The sequence below is a fragment of the Triticum aestivum genome, chromosome 5D, assembly GCF_018294505.1.
Source record: "Triticum aestivum cultivar Chinese Spring chromosome 5D, IWGSC CS RefSeq v2.1, whole genome shotgun sequence".
In the NCBI taxonomy this organism is placed as follows: Eukaryota; Viridiplantae; Streptophyta; class Magnoliopsida; order Poales; family Poaceae; genus Triticum; species Triticum aestivum.
In genome coordinates, this window is record NC_057808.1 from 503,088,787 (window position 1) to 503,108,985 (window position 20,199).

Consider the following 20,199-nt stretch of genomic DNA (forward strand, 5'->3'; position numbering starts at 1 on the left):
TCCGTGCAGAGCATTGTAAACATAGAAATTTGCAAAATACTTACGGATCTGAATGTGACAGACCCGTTGACTAATATTATCTCACAATCAAAACATGATCACACCTTAGTACTCTTTGGGTGTTAATCACATAGCGATGTGAGCTAGATTATTGACTCTAGTAAACCCTTTGAGTGTTGGTCACATAGAGACGTGAACTATGGGTGTTAATCACATGGTGATGTGAATTATTGATGTTAAATCACATGGCGATGTGAACTAGATTATTGACTCTAGTGCAAGTGGGAGACTGAAGGAAATATGCCCTAGAGGCAATAATAAAGTATTATTTATTTCCTTATATCATGATAAATGTTTATTATTCATGCTAGAATTATATTAACCGGAAACATAATACATGTGTGACTATATAGACAAATAGAGTGTCACTAGTATGCCTCTACTTGACTAGCTCGTTAATCAAAGATGGTTACGTTTCCTAGCCATAGACATAAGTTGTCATTTGATTAACGAGATCACCTCATTAGGAGAATGACGTGATTGACTTGACCCATTCCGTTAGCTTAGCACTCGATCGTTTAGTATGTTGCTATTGCTTTCTTCATGACTTATACATGTTCCTATGACTATGAGATTATGCAACTCCCGTTTACCGAAGGAACACTTTGTGTGCTACCAAACGTCACAACATAAATGGGTGATTATAAAGGTGCTCTACAGGTGTCTCCAAAGGTACTTGTTGGGTTGGCGTATTTCGAGATTAGGATTTGTCACTCCAATTGTCGGAGAGGTATCTCTGGGCCCACTCAGTAATGCACATCACTATAAGCCTTGCAAGCATTGTGACTAATAAGTTAGTTGCGGGATGATGTGTTACGGAACGAGTAAAGAGACTTGCCGGTAACGAGATTGAACTAGGTATCGAGATACCGACGATCAAATCTCGGGCAAGTAACATACCGGTGACAAAGGGAACAACGTATGTTGTTATGCGGTCTGACCGATAAAGATCTTCGTAGAATATGTGGGAGCCAATATGGGCATCCAGGTCCCGCTATTGGTTATTGACCGGAGATGTGTCTCGGTCATGTCTACATAGTTCTCGAACCCGTAGGGTCCGCACGCTTAACGTTACGATGACAGTTTTATTGAGTTTTGATGTACCGAAGGAGTTCGGAGTCCCGGATGAGATCGGGGATATGACGAGGAGTCTCGAAATGGTCGAGACGTAAAAATCGATATATTGGACGACTATATTCGGACTTCGGAAAGGTTCCGAGTGATTCGGGTATTTTTCGGAGTACCGGAGAGTTACGGGAATTCGTATTGGGCCTTAATGGGCCATACGGGAAAGGAGAGAAAGGCCTCAAAAGGTGGCCGCACCCCTCCCAATGGTCTGGTCCGAATTGGACTAGGGAAGGGGGGCGCACCCTTCCTTCTTTCTCCTTCCCCCTTCCCTTCTCCTACTCCCACAAGGAAAGGAGGAGTCCTACTCCCGGTGGGAGTAGGACTCCCCCCTATGGCGCGCCTCTCCCCTTGGCCGGCTGCCTCCCCCTTGCTCCTTTATATACGGGGGCAGGGGGGCACCCCAGAGACAACAATTGATCCTTGAGATCTCTTAGCCGTGTGCGGTGCCCCCCTCCACCATATTACACCTCGATAATACCGTTGCGGAGCTTAGGCGAAGCCCTACGTCGGTGGAACATCATCATCGTCACCACGCCGTCGTGCTGACGAAACTCTCCCTCAACACTCGGCTGGATCGGAGTTCGAGGGACGTCATCGAGCTGAACGTGTGTAGAACTCGGAGGTGTCGTACGTTCGGTACTTGATCGGTCGGATCGTGAAGACGTACGACTACATCAACCGCGTTGTGATAACGCTTCCGCTGTCGGTCTACGAGGGTACGTGGACAACACTCTCCCCTCTCGTTGCTATGCATCACCATGATCTTGCGTGTGCGTAGGAAATTTTTTGAAATTACTACGTTCCCCAACATTTATCGGTTAATCCCATACGACGGAAGGTCTCATAATAGAGGATGTTGATGCTGCTGCCCCCGTCCATCAGCACCTTAGTGAATTTATACCCACCAACCTGAGGAGCCACCACCAAAGCCAGGTGACCCGGATTATCAACCCGGGGAGGGTGATCCTCCCTACTCCATATAATAGGTTGCTCAGACCATCGCAAGTAACGTGGAACCGCCGGCTCAACAGCGATCACAGCCATTTTATGAAGCTTCTGGTCTCGCTTGCACAAACTGGTAGTAAACACATGATACTATCCACTCTTGAGCTGCTTTGGATTGGTCTGATATCCCCCCTGCTGCTGCTGATTACCCTGGCCAGATTGCTGGTTGAACCCCCCTTGATTACCTTGAAAATTCTGAAAATTTGAATTTGAACCGCCGCCCGGGCCATGAAAGCCGCCGCCGCCCTGCCCATTGTTGCCATTGAAAGTGTTGGAATTTTTGAAAGCTTTCATGATTGCACAGTCCTTCCATAGATGAGTGGCTGGCTTCTCCCTAGAACCGTCCCTTGGACAGGGCTCATTCAACAATTGCTCAAGCGTCGGGCCTGATCCGGCGGATCGGGGAGGTGGTCTCCCCTTACGTCGGTGGTTGTTACCTTGCGCATTGGTGTTGGCCACAAATTCCATACTGCCATCAGCCTTACATTTATTACTTCCCTGGTTCGCCGGGTTATGCTGAGGGCCCTTGCCGTTGCCATTCTTCTTTCCCTTCCCTGTCTTTTCCTCATCAGACGCGGGATCCTTGGTACTATCAGAGTCGGCGTACTTGACCAGAGCCGCCATCAGCGTACCCATATCATTGCAATCGCGCTTGAGCCGCCCAAGCTTCATCTTCAGGGGCGCAAAACGACAATTTTGCTCCAACATCAAGACCGCAGAGCCGGCATCCATCTTATCAGACGAATGTATTATCTCTTTGACCCGGCGTACCCAATAGGTTCTAGACTCGCCTTCTTGCTGTTTGCAGTTAGTCAAATCCACAATTGACATAGATTGCCTACATGTATCTTTAAAGTTTTGGATGAACCGGGCTTTTAGCTCTGCCCATGACCCGATGGAATTGGGCGGCAGTCCCTTCAACCAAGTGCGGGCAGTCCCATCCAACATCATGGTGAAGTATTTGGCCATTGCCGCTTCGCTGACCTCCAGCAACTCCATAGCCATCTCGTAGCTCTCAACCCATGCTCCGGGCTGTAAATCAGCCGTCTAATTAGGTACCTTCCTAGGTCCTTTGAAATCCTTGGGCAGACGTTCGTTACGGAGAGCCGGCACCAGGCAAGGGACGCCTCCGGCTCTTGTAGCCATGCCTGCCTCAATAGAAGCCGTCGGGTGAACCGGAAAAGGCTGGTAAGCCGTTACCTGAGCCGCCTGCTCAGCTTCCTGACGCGCTCTGTCTTGATCTACCACATTAAAGGCTCCATTATGTGCCGGAACATGCCCCCCAGGAAAGTCATGGCGCCGGACGTTGCTTGAGCCGGTCGCCGACGCCATGTGTCTGCTATAACTCGGACTCCGGTTTTGACGAATTGCCTGTCGAGGGGTCGAATGAATCCTGTCCCGGCTATATGAATATGCCTCCTGCTGCGCCAAAGCCGTCTGAAGAAGTTCTCTGACTCTGCGGGTTTCGACCGCTGTTGGGGAGTCACCCTCAACCGGAAGAGCCGCTTCGCTGCTGCAGCGATCATGTTTTCCAACGGGTTAGAATAATGACCCGGTGGTGTTGGCACGTACGGAGGCGGTGCAGTATTCACACGGGGAGGCCCCATCACTGGTGGCTGAACCAGCGTTCCCACCCCGGGTGCTGTGATCTGATTCATCTCTGGCGGGTTGCTAGGCCCTGCACCGGGTGTGTTGAAGAGGTTGCGAGGGTCATAAACCGGAGGGAGCCGAGATTGAGCTTTCTGATACCTCCTTCTCATGACCTCATTGGATGCGTTCTGATCCATCGTGAGCCGGAAAGACTGCGCCTGAATAAACTGAGCCTGGGTGTCCAGAGCCGCCCGCTCTGCAGCCATCCAAACTCCTTCCGCTGCCAGGTCTTCCTTGGCCTGCGCTAAGTCCAATTTTAGTTGGGATATTTCTGCATCATGTTGAGCTTGATCCGCCGGGACGACCGTGGCAGTTAATAGGGCCGTCATCTTATCTGTGAGATCCATTAGCACCTGAGCCGGCGAGTGCACAGGGCCTCCTGCCCCAGCGGCGGGGTTTTGAACAGGCTGTGTGCCGGCCATGAATATTCCAACCCCGCTTGGCGGCTCAAAGGGGTCCGGAATACTGTCGCCATCGGAACAACCCCTGAGCCTGCCATCTTGAAGTTGATACAACGAGTTGGTCTCATCTGTGGACGACTCGCTGTCAGAGCGGGCGGCCGTCTCATCGCCAGATCCAGATCCTTCAGAGAGTCCTCCATGGACGCATCCCACGAAAGCACGCTTCAAGGCAGGCAGAGTCCGGCGGGTCTCGCACGCTGAGCCGTCTCGACAAGGTCGGTGCAGAGGTCCGGCTCAGGGCCCGGCTCGTCAATCTTGCCAAGGAAAACGTGGATTCCGCCGAAGGGGACCCGGTACCCGTACTCGATTGAGCCGGCGTCGGGGCCCCAGCCTGCGTCGTCGATGTAGAGCTTGCCGCGACAACACTTGGTCATCCGACCCACAGCGTATCCCTTGAGCCCTTCGAATCTGCCCTTCAAGAACTCAAATCCACCATGCGCTAGCCCCACGGTGGGCGCCAACTGTCGTGAAATTGTCACGGCAGATGTCCTCGTGCAAGGACTTAGTCGTGGAGCCATCGCAACTAGGAAGCTTAAAGGGGTTAAACGGGACAAAGGACACGAGGATTATACTGGTTCGGCCCCTTACGGTGAAGGTAAAAGCCTACTCCAGTTGAGGTTGGATTACTTAGGGTTTCGATGACCAGGGAGCTAAACCGCTATGCCTGGCTATCGATCTGATCTTACTTGTCCTGAACCACCGCTGGGTCGTCCCTTTATATAGAGAGGTTAATGCCCAGCGGCTCTCAGAGACCCGGCCGGCTTATAAACAGTGTCCGGCTCGGACTCCTAACTATTCTTGCCTTACACTATAAGTCATGCCTTAACGACGGTTTATCACTACGGGCCTTAAGCCGCCTCTAGGCCTTAGGCCCATTATTGATCCGCCATCCTTAAGCTTGATATTGGGCTTCTTGTGATGATCGTCATGACATAACCCGGCCCTTCCGGTTGAGGGTGACTCCAGTAGTTATATCCCCAACACCTTGGGTTTTCGCGAGCCCGAGGGTCATCTTTATTTAAACCCCCGGGCCAGTGTTCCTCTGAGTGCTGGTCCAAACTAGAGCCACTTGCAGCGCCACCTTGGGGAAACTCGAGGGCTGGTTTTAGTTGTACGTAGTGTTCATCCGGTGTGCCCTGAGAACGAGATATGTGCAGCTCCTATCGGGATTTGTCGGCACATCGGGCGGCTTTGCTGGTCTTGTTTTACCATTGTCGAAATGTCTTGTAAACCGGGATTCCGAGACTGATCGGGTCTTCCCAGGAGAAGGTTTATCCTTCGTTGACCGTGAGAGCTTATAATGGGCTAAGTTGGGACACCCCTGCAGGGTATTATCTTTCGAAAGCCGTGCCCGCGGTTATGAGGCAGATGGGAATTTGTTAATGTCCGGCAGTAGAGAACTTGTCACTTGACTTAATTAAAATACATCAACCGTGTGTGTAGCCGTGATGGTCTCTTTTCGGCGGAGTCCGGGAAGTGAACACGGTTTGAGTTATGCATGAACGTAAGTAGTTTCAGGATCACTTCTTGATCATTTCTAGCTTCGCGACCGTTGCGTTGCTTCTCTTCTCGCTCTCTTTTGCATATGTTAGCCACCATATGTGCTTAGTGCTGCTGCAGCTCCACCTCATTACACCGTCCTTTCCTATAAGCTTAAATAGTCTTGATCTCGCGGGTGTGAGATTGCTGAGTCCTCATGACTCACAGATTCTACCAAAACAGTTGCAGGTGCCGACGATGCCAGTGCAGATGACGCAACCGAGCTCAAGTGGGAGTTCGACGAGGAACGTGGTCGTTACTATGTTTCGTTTCTTGATGATCAGTAGTGGAGCCCAGTTGGGACGATCGGGGATCTAGCATTTGGGGTTATCTTATTTTCATTTGGATTTGACCGTAGTCGGTCTATGTGTGGATTTTGAATGATGTATGAATTAATTTATGTATTGTGTGAAGTGGCGATTGTAAGCCAACTCTCGTTATCCCATTCTTGTTCATTACATGGGATTGTGTGAAGATGACCCTTCTTGCGACAATACCTACAATGCGGTTATGCCTCTAAGTCGTGGTTCGACACGTGGGAGATATAGCCGCATCGTGGGCGTTACACACATGGAGGTCCAGGAGCTGCGCTGCATCCTTCTACATCGACTACTTCAACGGGTCGGACGGGATTGGCAATACACCGTCGCCATCGAGCTCCTCCCTACGTGTCCGCCGCCGCCTTGAACCGCTGCTCCGGCACCGCCCCGGCCACCTCGAGCTCGCCACCGTCTTCCTCTCGGTGAGCCGCACCTGTTCGCCCTTTTCCCGCCTCGAATCCGCGCCGTTTGTCCACGTTCCGCGCTTCAGTCGCCATGGCGGTAGGTCGCGCGCTCCGCGTACCCTCACGCCTGTGGCCGCTCCGGGCTGCGCCCTGGCCTCGCGCCCCGGCGCCTTGTCTCGCGCACGCCCGCAGCCGCAGCTGCTTGCTGCTCCCTTGCCCACTGCTTGCACTGCTGCTACTACTCGCGTGCTTCTGCTGCTCTTCGTACTGCTGCTCTTGCCGCTGGCGCTGTGCACTGCTGCTGCTCTATGCTGCGCCGCTACTACTACTGCCTGCTGCTGTCTCCGCGCTTGCCGACCGTGCCTGCTGGCCGCGTCCCCCCGCGCCACGCTCGCCGCATCTTGGCCACGCCACGGCCATGGCCATGTGCCGGTGTGCTTGTGCGTGATGCACAACCACATCATGGCCGGCTTGTGCCACTGCACATGGCCCAGGCCAAGTTAATTAGGGCCTAATTAAAGGTTAGTTAGGGGTAATTAGTGGTAGGTTAGCTAGTAATTTATGGCATGTGGGACCAGCTACCTCTGTTCCTAAATATAAGTCTTTTTAGAGATTCCAATAAAAGGCTACATACGGATGTATATAGACATATTTTGGAGTATATAGATTCACACATTTTGCTTCGTATGTAGTCACTTATTAGAATCTCTAAAAAGACTTACATTTAGGAACGGAGGGAGTAGTAAATTAAAAGAATAGATAAATTCAGTTACAGATTGTGCATATGACATGTAGGCCCCACTTGTTAGCTGACTAGTCAACAGTCATTGTTGACTGCTGACTAGGCAGTTGACCCAGTCAACTATCCCCACTTGTCAACCTCAGGTGCACACTTCTGGGTACACTTCCTGTGTACCCGTGACATTTAAATACTAATTTAGTTTTGAATTAAATTAAATCCAGAAATTAGAAAATCATTTAATCTTTGAAAAATCATATAAATTAATCTGTAACTCGGATGAAAAAGTTTTATACATGAAATTTGCTCAGAACGATGAGTCGAACCCGAATACGCGGCCCGTTCATCCGCCACACATTCCTAGCATAGCAAACATCGCACTTTTCCCCTCCGGTTCGTCTGTCCGAAAATGCCAAACTTCGGGAAAACATTCGCCCTTCGCCGGTAGCGTGTAGCACCGCGTTAGAACACGTCTAACTCTACATGTTGTCCTGTTATGCTCTTGCTTGCTATGTATTTACTGTTTCTCCCCCCTCTTCTCTTCGGTAGACCCCGTGACGGCTGCCGATGCAACTATGTTCGACTACGTCACCGATGACCCTCCTTGTCTGAGCAACCAGGCAAGCCCCCCCCTTTGATCATCCCAATATCGCCCATTCCATTCTCTCATGCTTGTATTAGATTTTGCTATTGTTATTGTTTGCTCCTATTCTGATGCATAGCCTGCTTTTGTAACCTGCTTATTGTTACCTACCTGCTTATCCTAAACTGCTTAGTATAGGTTGGTTAGTGATCCATCAGTGACCCCCACCTTGTCCTTGTTGCCCCTGCTACATCCTTGAAGACCCGATCAACGGGATCGAAGACCAGGCCCCGGCACCGCACATCACTTTCCCCTTAGTTGCTCGACACTACTGGGTTACTATCGAGTGCCGAGGGTGAGACCTCTACAGCACTTCTGATGTTAACCCTGTAGTGTAGCTATTCGGTCGTGGTCATCGGGGGTGATTCCGCCTTAACCACTTTCGATATGACTCTGTCGTGCAACCCCTCAAGTGTGAACCTCGGGGGTGGTTCCTCTTACGTTCACCTTGATGATTACATCGAGTGGAATTCGCCGGGGGTGATTCCTCGGGTTTTCCCCTTGATGTTTGGACACACGGATACTTGGACTTTACAGCTGTTTCTTGGAAAGGCGGGTCGACCCTGAGGGGTACCTGCGAGTGATGTGGAGTCGGGTTGACCTGGAAGGTGCCCGCGAGATACTTACGAGGCGTGGCCGGGCATTCCTAGCCCTTACCGCAAGTCCTCGAGACGGGGCGACGGGGTCACATCTTTCGTGAGTCTCTGCTTGTTACCGCGCGTTCCTAATCCACTATGATTTGGATATTTGATCCGAGGGGCCTCTGGCCTGATAGCACTAACCATCACGTGGGCATAGTATGGGCGTTCTGCGTCGTATGCATCAGCCAAAGCTTAATAGACGTTAGCGACTGAGCGACGCGCGCCGGGTTGGACTGGTAAGCACTTGCCTTTTTAAAGGAGGTAGCTAGGTCTGCTCACCGGCCGCGTACGCAACATGCAGGAGTTCCCGGGGCGATGGCCCATGACCCCTGGGGGCATAGGTTTAGTCCGGCGTGCTGACCTCTCTATTAAGCCTAGGTCGGGTTGCGGCGTATTGTTTGGCCGAGGCCGGGCATGACCCAGGAAAGTGTGTCCGGCCGGAGTTAATCGAGCGTGGTGGGTAAGTTGGTGCACCCCTGCAGGGAAGAAAACATCTATCGATGGCCTGTCCTACGGTAACGGACACTTGGAGTTGTATCCCGATCGATACAACTAGAACTGGATACCTGAGATGTGAAATGGATATGAGAAATGGAGATGAGAACTGGATAGTATGGCTCTGGGATTGCTTTCTTGTAGGGAGTCGAGAAAGGATCTCTGGCCGAGGTTGATAACACTTCTACTACTTTACTTTATGCTACTCTACTCCCTCCTGTTGCTGCAAGATGGTGGTTTCCAGAAGATGCTAGTCTTCGATAGGCTAGGCTTTCCCCTTCTCTTCTGGCATTCTGCAGTCCAGTCCACAGATACAACCCTTTTCATTGATACCGATGCATATGTAGTATAGATCCTTGCTTGCGAGTACTTTGGATGAGTACTCACGGTTGCTTTAATTCCCATTTCCCCCTTTCTTCTTCTTTCTGGTTGATGCAACCAGATGTCGGAGCCCAGGAGCCAGATGCCACCACCGAGGGTGCCTACTACTACGTGGAGACCGCCGACGACCAGGAGTAGTTAGGAGGCTCCCAGGCAGGAGGCCTTGCCTTTTCGATCGATGTTGCTTTTGTGCTAGCCTTCTTAAGGCAATCTTGTCTAACTTATGTCTGTACTCAGATATTGTTGCTTCCGCCGACCCTTGTGTATTCAAGCTTATGTATTCGAGCCCTCGAGGCCCCTGGCTTGTAATATAAAGCTTGTATTATTTTAATTTGTGTCTAGAGTTGTGTTGTGATATCTTCCCGTGATTCCCTGATCTTGATCGTACACATTTGCATGTATGATTAGTGTACGATTGAGTCGGGGGTGTCACAAAACTTAGGCTCTCTCCATACAGATCATACATTTTCCTTGAGTAGCCACCAACTCAGAGAATGCACAACACTTTGCTTGGTTTTTGCGGATGAACCTTAAACTTGTAGTAGTATCTTGGATCTTCTGCTTGCTTGGTCCTGAAGTAGTTGAGCAGCTGCATCATATCATTGCCATCATTCTCTTTCCTGATCGATGCCCTCACATTCGTCACATATTTTTCGTGTATGGAAGAGGGCCATGCCTTAAAAATGATAGTATGTCCATTATTTTTCTTGTTGGCAGTTTTGCTGAGTTCAGTGTTCTCACTAACAACTTTTCTTCATCTGTCATTTGCTTATGCGACCTCAGAAACTTTGATTCATCCGGTGGACTCAAGTCATGGTTGTGCTCGAGGTTGATGTCTGTGATAAACCATCTGTCATTTTTTTGGTGAAAACCAGTTTAGCCTGACACCCTGTGACATCAATGACATTCCTTTTTCTCTTCCTTGTCTCTGGTGCTAGCTTTCTAGTTCGTTGTTGCCACCTATCCTTTCTTTGTTGCCTCTTAGCCTTCTTCTGTTCCTCATCAAGCACCTTTCTAGCCCTGTTGCATCTGAAAATACATCGGGACTCGCCACCCCCTGCGCTAGTTTGCCCACAATAGTTTGATGCTTTTCGCACAGCAAATCCACACAAGCAAGAATAGTTGTTGTAGAATGCTTGTGCTCCTTTCGATGTCTCGAAATCCATACCCATTTGCGGGACATGGCGGCTGCGAACCTCTTGGCTACAAGTCTGAGCAGCGAGAACCGAATCATTCTCGAGGAAATTGTCAATGTCATCTGGCGAGAATTGGTTAGCGTCATCGTCCACAACTTCGTTATCACCATGTCCAGCAACTACCTGATTAGCATCTTCTTCACCAACAACTAGCACTTTGTTAAATGCACTTGGATCGGTGTCTGAATCTTCACTGCATGTATCGTCTTCATTTTGATTGTCTCCAGGACAAATCCCTAGAGCCTGCAAGAGCTCTGCACCATGAGCTGGGACGCCATCATCCCATGTGACAGTTTGCAATGCTAAATCAGCCTCCTGGAAATCTGTCTGGTTGTTGTTCCAATTGCTAGGATCATCTTGTTCAATGTACTTGCTTGATTTTGGATTGTCCATGTCAACTAGCTCGCTCAACCTTGTGTTTCGTCCAGTTATCATAAATGTCTCATTCTGCATTTTTCGTTGAGAAAAAACATGTATAAGACTTCTCCCTCTTATTCAACATATATGTGTCTGTGCATGTTTTTCATGTTTTTATAAAATTCAGTTTGGGATCGTACCTCAGCCCCAACAGGATAGTACTTTGTGTGTGGTGAACCAAATAGAGGATCCTGCAAAATAAAAAACAAAGTTCAAGCCAAATATTCTGAAACCAACCATGATACTCTTTTTTTTATGAACAACAGAGCAGTTTATTTTTTTCCCAGGACAGTTCAAACCTCTGATTCAGCCGCAAGCAACATTTGTGTGTATGACATGTTCATGCCAAAGCCTGGACTCAACACTAATGCCTGCATATTATTGTTTTGCCCAGTTAAATTTTTCATGCACATACAGTTTTTTGTATCAATTTGGATACTCACAAGATACTCACATTTTCTTTATGTTTGACAACTGGGGTAGCCTGTTGTCCAGTCACCGGAACGGAATTGTTACTCACAACAGCCAGAGGATGTGTCGATGTTCCAATCTGATGGACCGGATAGGCCAATGAGTAAGGCGGAATCATCTGTAGAAAATTAACCCCGTCGCATTGCTTTTGAGAAATCCTTGGGTCAAACCACATTCCCGGGTACTGGGAGCGCACAGGCTGCAATCAAAGTATACAAGTAAGCTTATAACTTCTTTTTTTGTTTTCTGTCCTGAATCAGATTTCTTAGAAGCACAATTGTACCTGAGTACCAATGTAGTCGCCTCCATAGAACACTTCATTTGCTGCAAAAATTCAATGTTAGAATGAATCAAAACTTCTTTTGTTCCAATAGATGATTCAAAAACTTGATGCTTATGAATTTTTTGCATGTGTAGACTGAAAGTCTATAGGTGTCATGTCTTTCTGTATGATCAACACAATATACTTTGATTTTCTTCTCGATTTTTTCTGTAAACACGAAAACTACAACATGCTCTGCTCTTTTTTTGTCCTACATGAAACATGCAAATTTTTTGTCAATATGTATGATCTACATCAAACATGCTCCGCTCATTCTTTTTATGTATGATCTACTAAGAATGTGGCTGCTTCCTCCCTACATCAAACATTACACACACTACAAAGACACTGACTTGAACTTATTAATCAACACACACCAATTTTTTGTGTGAATGTCATACACATGCTCTGCTCCTTGTCACCCATGTTTCTTGATTCAGAGAACAACACAACACATTTTGAACTGTTTTTTACAGCCATTTTGATGATGTGATCTAATTTACTACAGACCAGCCTCTGTTTGTTTTCTCCAATCAACACACGGAAAAAGAGAGAGACTACAAGGTTATACAAGAACAACGTCTGCTTGTTTGTTTTCTGGAGCAGAATTTCAGATCTGGCATTCAGAGAAGTATCCACGAGGTTCAACAAGGACGGGGGGGGGGGGGGGGGGGGGGGGGGGGGAGGTGGCAAACTACGAACTCACCCTGGTAAGAGCCTTCCATGCCCGTCATGTTTTCTTCTGTAATTGACTTCTCCCTCTGCTTTTTTCTCCAGTTGTGGCTTGGGTTTCTATTTTGTTCAGTCTTGTTCATCCATGGCGGCTGTGAGGGAAGGGGAAGAGGGGTGGGGAAATAGATTGGATGGATTAGGGTAGTGATCTGCGGGGTGGAGGACGAAGGGAAGAGGAGGGTGGGGTGGGGTGGCCAGCTGTAAAGTAGGCACAAAGCGTCTGGGTTTAGCTTCTTCTTCAAGCTAGCACCTTTTTCTGCCGTCAAACAAACCCAGTTCTTTTCTCTATCTAAGAGACAAACAGAAAAAAAAAGACAAACAAACAAGGCCCAGGAGGTGGGGTAGATGGGCTGGGTGTGTTGGCAGAAAAAAAGACAGACAAACAAGGCCCAGAACAAACAAAGGCCACAAACAAGGCCCAGCAGACGTGTAGCTTGACTGGGTGGGTTGTTGGGTGGGAGGAACAAAACAAACAGGCCGAGAACAAAACAAACAGTCACATGGTTGGGGGGATCGGGAGCCTTTTGTTTTGTAGATGACGTCACACCTAGATGTGAGATACTATCTCACATCAAGATGACTAAACACGTCTATGGGGTGGGTTCAGAATTCAGATGTTACCCTCGGATCGGATGGGAAAATTTCTAGGGCCTCCGGCTGCGTGCATTGTACTGTATTAGACTTTTACTTTTGATGACCATGCTGCCTTGTTGCAAGGCAAGAAAGCTATGATGGCCTTGGTCTGATGGGGTTTCCAAATGCGTGCAAGGTGCAGTTTCGTGGGTGTTGCCTGCAAGCGAGATAATTAAGCCACTCACTTGAAGCTACCATGGATCGATCTGTTTTGACCTTTTCTTTTGCAGGAGTAACACACGTAGGACCTCTTCGTTCACGAATCCTTGCAGGATGGAGCAACCAAGGGAAGGAATGACGCGTATGATGAGCAGGTGTAGCTCATGTGGTGAATTGGTTCACGTACCCAGCTGCTTGTATATGGTGCGTGCGTGTGTGTCTCTCTCGTCTCGACTGATGTTCTAGCTAGCACATGGCACGAGTTCATGGCCCCAACGCTCCCCCGATGCTGCATATGCATGTGTGTGTGCGCGCTGTGCATTGCCAAATAAGGTATGCACCACGCTCTCCCCAGCCCAGCCCCAGCTGCAGCGCAACTTCTTCTTTGCCATCGCTCATCGGCGCGCGCCATCCATCATATACCCTATTCCAAGACCTCGCTCCCACCCTGCCTTGACCCGTGACCGTGAGAGCCTGAGAGAGTGAGAGCTAGCTAGCTCACTGTGGTTTTTCCAAGATCCATTGCCGCCCTTGCCGGTGCCGCTGCCGGGCGTCCGTCCGTCCGTCGACACGATGCTTCCCGGTGCAGTTGTTGTTGGAGCAGCAGGCGGTGGTGGTGGTGCGCCGGGGCACGTGCGCGCGGCGGCCAGGGCTACCCTCATCCCCGGCTTGGCGGTGGCCGCCATGGGCCTCTTCTTCGCCGCCACCGTCAACCCCGGCGACTTCCACGCCCAGGTACGTACCAACGTCTCAAAACTCCACTTCTCGCCCACCTCCCTCTGTCAGCACGTACGGCACGTACTAATCAATTTTCTCGCTACGCGGTCGCAGGTCGAGCACGCGGCGGCGCCGGCCGCGTACGGCGGGCAGCCCCAGCAGCGCTGCGAGGCCACGGAGGCGGAGGCCCTGGACCTGCGCGCGACGGCGCTGGTGCTGGTACTCACGGGCGCGGCGCAGGCGATGCTGGCCGCGGCGGCCGGCGTGGCCTTGGCGGCGGGGTCCCTGTCCCTCCAGTGTGTAGGCCGGTTCCTCGCCCTCATCGCGCACTTCTTCGCCCCCGCGAACGCCTGCTTCCTCTACTCTGTCCTCCAGGGGGTGGCGGTCGCCGTCGTCGGGCACTGCGCCGACGGATACAACCTCAACTTCACCATTGTCTGCGTCCTCGCCGGCGTGTCATACGGCGTGCTGTTCGTGGTGAGCTTCTTAGTCACCGTCTGCGGAGGGATCTGCCAGTCTGCCACAGTGCCACTGATCCCCTCTAGCTTAGTTTATCTTAGCTTAGCTTTGCTAGCTTGCAGCATCTATTTTCTTCTACCTAGCACTGCCGGCCACTACTACACTTAGCGAGCTCGCAGCATCTATCTTCTAGAGTACGTACTACTACCTCGCAGTACTAAACCATCCATGGATCTTAATTGGTGATTAATTTGTATGCTTACTACTATTAGTGCGATGATCGAGATGGGATCAATTATTAACGCGCGCGCGTGTGTGTGTGTGTGTCTGTATTCTGTAATGTAATGTAAGATGATGCTAGCTACCCACTTGTTCTGTATGAAATATATGTGTTAGACATTTTATTGTGTGTTCTTCTTGCCTCTCCCCAACTACCTCCTCACTATCATGTCGACTGAATCTGTGCTACTGCTGCGGTTTATTACTGCTTCCCCTTTTTAGTAATACTGCTGCATCAGTAGTGCTCCTACTGTTTTTCTTGTGTGCCTGCCTTGGTATTCTAATTCTTCCTCTCATAGTAATGATTCAGTCTCAAACTCAAAATTAGGTAATGCTCCAAACACAAGAGATACATCTAACTCATCGATCATGAGTAGTATTTACTTAAACGTGAAGGTTTATTCCACCAATCCACCATTTTTGACAAACTATTATTACTAATTACCTGGGTGCTGCATGCAAAAGAAAAGGTGGTGATCGGTTCATGAAGGGTAGCAAGACCCCTTCTCTGTCTCAGAAAAAAGGCAACCAAGCCAGACCCATATATCCTTTAGTAGTAGAGCATTCTGCAGCAAGGGCATCACGAGGACCTGTAACTGTCAGTGAAGTTACCCAAGGTACCGAACCCATCATAACTATTTTACACTGAAAAGGTAGGGTATACATCTCAAAAAATGACCCTCAAACTCAATGGCACCGGGATCAATTGGTTGCCACGCTGTTTGAAATCGGGAAAAGTCCAAAATAAACCTTGAACTTGTACACGAAAGTTAAATCAAACCTTGAACTTTGAATCCCTGAAATCAACACACCAAACTATTTAATCTCGGTCTATTTTGAACCTTGAGCATGTTTTGAAGGGGATTGCCGAAGTGGCAGCTAAGACTATGGCCAGACACGACTGGGCCGGTCCACCAGACGCGAAGCATGTTTTTTTTATTGTAACGCACAACTAAAAATACCCAAAAGAAAATTAAACCTCACAGGTATTCGAACTTGAGACATGAGCTGCTGAGATCATACCACCAGCCACTCCATCAAATGATTTTGGGTGATTAAAGTCGAGCGCGAAACTATTCAACAACACACGGCACCGTTGAGATTTGATTTTTAAAAAATTTTGAAACATTTCCTTGAAAATTGTCAACAATTCTGAGATGCAAATATTATTAAAAGGAAAAAACAATCTGAAAATTCCAAACCTTCTTTTGGAGAAAAGTGAACAAATTTTGGAATAACAAACATTTTGCGAAAAACACAAAGAAATTTTGAAAACATGAACATTTTTAAAGTGCGAACACTTTTTGAAAATACCAACAAATATTTTGAAACACTAACAATTTTTTAAACCTGAACAAAACTTTAATGTGCGGAAAATTCTAATTTTTAAAAATGGGAACAAATTTTCAATATTTGTTCGCACTTTAAAATTTTGTTCAAGTTTCAAAATTGTTTGTTTTTATTAAAGTGTCCGCACTTAAAAAAATCTTTGCAGATTTAAAAAATGGTTCACGTTTTCATATTTGTTGGTATTTTTCAAAAAGGTTCATAGTTCCAAAATATCCATAAAATGTACGGAGTTCAAAGTTGTTGATAATTTTCAAGAAAATGTATCAAAAAATTCGGAAAATAACCCTCAAATATCATCATTTATGAAGGGGAAAATCGATCGTTCCAATTACTCCCTATAATACGTGTGCACAAGACACTTATATAAGCAACCAGGATGAGCAGTTTATTGCTGCAAGTTTGCAAATAACCCTCAAATCAAAAAATAGTACTCCCTCCGTCCCAAATTTCTTGTCTTAGATTTGTCTAGATACGGATGTATCTAATACTACATATGCTCTCAACAATTATTTCCTTTAAATTGACGGTGTCGGGTAAAGCCTACACGACCGACAATGATGATGAGACTTCCAACGTGAGGCTCTGTGGCGCTCCCGCGGAGATGAGGTGCCCAACAACAGCTTGACAGTGGGTGGTTGTCCGGTCTTGGGTTGGGGCCTCCCTTTAGATCCGGTGTACCATTTGCGTGGATGGTTGCTAAGTGACTGTGAGCGCAAGGAAGAAAATGACGGGAAAGGGTGAAAGCGCATATCGTCCCTCCGAGGCTTCACTTCAATTTATAGGCCAAACCTAATCGAAACGGCACCCGTAAATCATGTTACGCATGGCCACGGCTCCTATTTCAGTATCCACGACACACACATCCATCACGAAAAGCGAGCCAATATGACGAAGCCCCCCTCCCTCCCGCGTTGTTGCTTTGCTGTCTGCTTGCATTTACGGCGGCAGGTGATTGGACATGACCTAGCTGAGGCACACATCAGTACATCACCTTGTGCTCCCATTTGACCGGATCCGACTCGTTGGATTCGCCGGACCTCCCTAGGAAACGGGTCAGTCTAGCACTCACCCTTGTCAACCGTGACGTCTCGGATGACCTCATCAAAGATCCGGGGGGGGCTTATCGATCTTTCGATCCGGCTTAGACTAAGCTTGAACGGAACATATTCGGGTCGCGTAGTATAGAGAAATATTGTCATGTTGAAGTTTCAAAAGTCGTATGCACGTTGTATCCGTTGCTACATTCTGTGTTTTTTAGACTTATTAAAGGTGTATATTATCATTTCTGACTAAAAACACGTCTATAGGATGAGAAAGTTGAAGTCCGGCTCTGGCTGCCTGCATCGTATGTGAATATGGTGGGTTCAACTTGTACTCTTGAGTTTTGACCGTGCCGTGCATGTTGCAAGGCAAGAAAGTTACTACGTGCTCACGCAGAGTCACGGAGATGGAAATATTCTGCGTACGTCTATGGCACATGGCGACACGAGTCCATGGCCTCACGCTGGGCGGAGATGCATGTGTGTATGCGTTGTGCCTCAGCTCCACTCTGCATTTCTGAGCATCCGATTGCAATTGCAAACAAGTCGAGCATTGCCTTCCTTTTTGAGCATCCGATGGCATGCGCGCAACTTCGCCGTGCCTTCCTTTTTGACCATCGCCGATCGTCATCCCTACGCGTCTCGCCATCCATCCATCCATCCTGTTCCGCACTTCATGTGCTTGTATAGCCGGCCAGCCAAATCTTCACTCCCTCCCTCCCTGCCTTCACCTCAGTAGCTCACCGTGTTTCTTTTGCCTCCATCCATTGCCGGCTGCCAGTGCCATCTGCCATCCTACCCACCGTGAGAGCATCTCCAGCCGTTGGCCCCCCGAGGAGGCATAAAAATCGCCGTCTGGGGGCGAGCCGGCGGTAGAATTGGCGCTTGGGGCGGTTGGGCATTCAGCCGTCGCCCCAGGTCGCCCCCAGGCGCCGATATCGGCCCATTTGCGGCCGCTTCTCGGCCCAGATAAATTGAAAAATGGCCTGATATCGGCGAGAAACGGCCCATATTCGACGTGGTACGGCGTGTTTCGGTGTTGATTTCTCAACATAAATATTTTTTCGCATAATTCATCACTGAAAATCAAATAATTCAACAAAATAGTGCACCAACAAATAGTTCAATACAAATTATATAGTTCAACAAATAAAAACTCATATTTCATCACACGTCGAGCCCGGCGTCGCCCTTGAGCCTCCATAGGTGCTCCACCAGATCCTGCTGCAGTTGATGATGCACCTGTGTGAAAGAACATGTGTTGCCCCCATGTTTGGTTTTGGTAATTGACGACAATCTCTATGGACTAATGGTTGCCTTGAGTTATATTTGAAGGTTTTGTCCATAGGCTTTTCTTGGAGTACATGTGTTGGTTTCAAGGAGAGTTTGTGTTGACCAAGGTGCTATTAAGGAATTATCCAAAGATTGGTCATGTGAGAGTTGAGCTTATTGCAAGCATGTCTTGAAGAAGAAGATTGTGTGATCATTCATGTTTACCTTCAAGACATCATCCAAATGAAGAGAGTTGGAAAGATTCTAGGTTGATCAAGACTAAGTCAAGAGCGAATCAAGTTGATCAACTCACAAAGCGTAGAAGATGTACCGAGAGGGATCAAGTGATCCCATGGTATGGTAAGCATTGTCCATTGTGCTTTGTGTACTAACCCATGGTCTATGTGAGAGTTCTATGTGGGGTTAGGTACGTGTTCATGGGCTTGCGTCAAGACGAAGATATCACTCAACCCATGGAGAGGATGACATCAAGTGGTGATCGTCATCAAGATTGCCGTGTGCAAGTTCAAGTGGAGCATCACGAAGAGATCAAGTGCTTGAAGCTTGCCGTCCATTATGGTGACAGTGGACTTGTGAAGATGTGCCGAAGAGTGGCTCACCCATAGTGGACTATGGGGGAGTAATCATCTAGTCTTCATCGAGCCAACGCAATCAAGAAAGGTGGTCCAACTTGAGGGAGTCAAGATCGTCATCATCTAGCTCAAGTGGACCATGTGCAAGGCAAAGGTTTGCCCTTGATAGGTTTTCTATTTTACCGGTCTCATGGTGGTAGTTGGGAGACCGGGTTATAGGATCGATAGCCGTACTATCAAGGGGGGCTCTCAAGTGAGTAGCTTGATCGTATCGTTCGTCGAGAGCTCAAACCATTACATCCTTGCATCATGTTTCTTGGTTCTTGTTTGGTTCTCTTTGTGAGTCTTAGAGCTTATGGTCATCTTGATGACAAGCTTGAGTTCATCGAAAACGGAGTTTGCATGCGTCTTCTATGATGTTTTCGATGTTGGAGGTTTTACCGGTCTTATCCTAGGAAGGGTTCTCACCATTTTTTTTGGGACTTTTCTCATTTGCTCATTATTGGTATTTCTATCAAGATTGTGTTAGCCCTTGTCGCTAACTTTCTAACAAACTTGGTTTCGTTGAATTCAGAGTCCGTTTGAAAAAGTTGTGTCAGTTTTGGTGTTCTGAAAAGGCTGCAGCGGTACTACCGCGGACAGGAGCGGATGTAATTTTTTACTACCGCTCTTGGGAGCGGTACTACCGCTCTCGGGAGCGGTACTACCGCTTGGAGCAGTACTACCGCGGCTACTTCCGTGGCTACTTCCGCTCGGGACCAAAAACTCGTCACAAGTCCAGCAGTGGTAGGCACGGATGTAATTTTTTAGTACCGCTCGCAAGCAGTAGTGCCGCTACCCTTAGCAGTAGTACCGCTACCCCTAGCGGTAGTACCGGGAGGTCAAGCGGTACTACCGCTCCAACGGTTATTCTGGCTTTTTTGCCTCCTCGCTGTTGTGTTTCAAAGGGCTACTACCGCCCTAGCGGTAGTACCGCTCCTTGGAGCGGTAGTACCGCTCGGTGCGGGCTGTGACCATAACGGTTGGATTTTTCCTCACCTATAAAAGGGGGTATTCTTCCCCAATGAACCTTATCCTTTGAGCTCATGTTCTT

At 48.4% G+C, this 20,199-nt stretch overlaps 2 protein-coding genes across 2 annotated transcripts; one reads left to right on the forward strand and one right to left on the reverse strand.

Moving 5' to 3' along the window:
- Positions 1-9,895: 9,895 nt before the first annotated feature.
- On the reverse strand, positions 9,896-12,789 carry LOC123123235 (uncharacterized). Its single transcript, XM_044543706.1, has 6 exons — positions 12,579-12,789; positions 11,834-11,874; positions 11,534-11,749; positions 11,379-11,450; positions 11,220-11,270; positions 9,896-11,109 (listed from the first exon to the last, which is right to left on the reverse strand). The coding sequence occupies exons 1-6, from the start codon at positions 12,685-12,687 to the stop codon at positions 10,273-10,275; spliced, it is 1,326 nt and encodes a 441-aa protein (XP_044399641.1). The 5' UTR covers positions 12,688-12,789; the 3' UTR covers positions 9,896-10,272.
- A 1,070-nt stretch (positions 12,790-13,859) lies between these two features.
- On the forward strand, positions 13,860-14,887 carry LOC123125784 (uncharacterized). Its single transcript, XM_044546241.1, has 2 exons — positions 13,860-14,131; positions 14,228-14,887. Exons 1-2 carry the CDS (start codon positions 13,970-13,972, stop codon positions 14,738-14,740), a joined length of 675 nt encoding a protein of 224 aa, XP_044402176.1. The 5' UTR covers positions 13,860-13,969; the 3' UTR covers positions 14,741-14,887.
- The last annotated feature ends 5,312 nt before the right edge of the window (positions 14,888-20,199 follow it).

Excerpts from the sequence above, each read along its gene's own strand:
- LOC123125784 (XM_044546241.1), top strand. The coding sequence starts at position 13,970 with ATGCTTCCCGGTGCAGTTGTTGTTGGAGCAGCAGGCGGTGGTGGTGGT. Across the intron at positions 14,132-14,227 it reads CCGGCGACTTCCACGCCCAG|GTCGAGCACGCGGCGGCGCC; the intron begins GTACGTACCAAC and ends ACGCGGTCGCAG.
- LOC123123235 (XM_044543706.1), bottom strand. The coding sequence starts at position 12,687 with ATGAACAAGACTGAACAAAATAGAAACCCAAGCCACAACTGGAGAAAA. Across the intron at positions 11,875-12,578 it reads CATGGAAGGCTCTTACCAGG|CAAATGAAGTGTTCTATGGA; the intron begins GTGAGTTCGTAG and ends GAATTTTTGCAG. Across the intron at positions 11,271-11,378 it reads TGCTTGCGGCTGAATCAGAG|GATCCTCTATTTGGTTCACC; the intron begins GTTTGAACTGTC and ends TTTATTTTGCAG.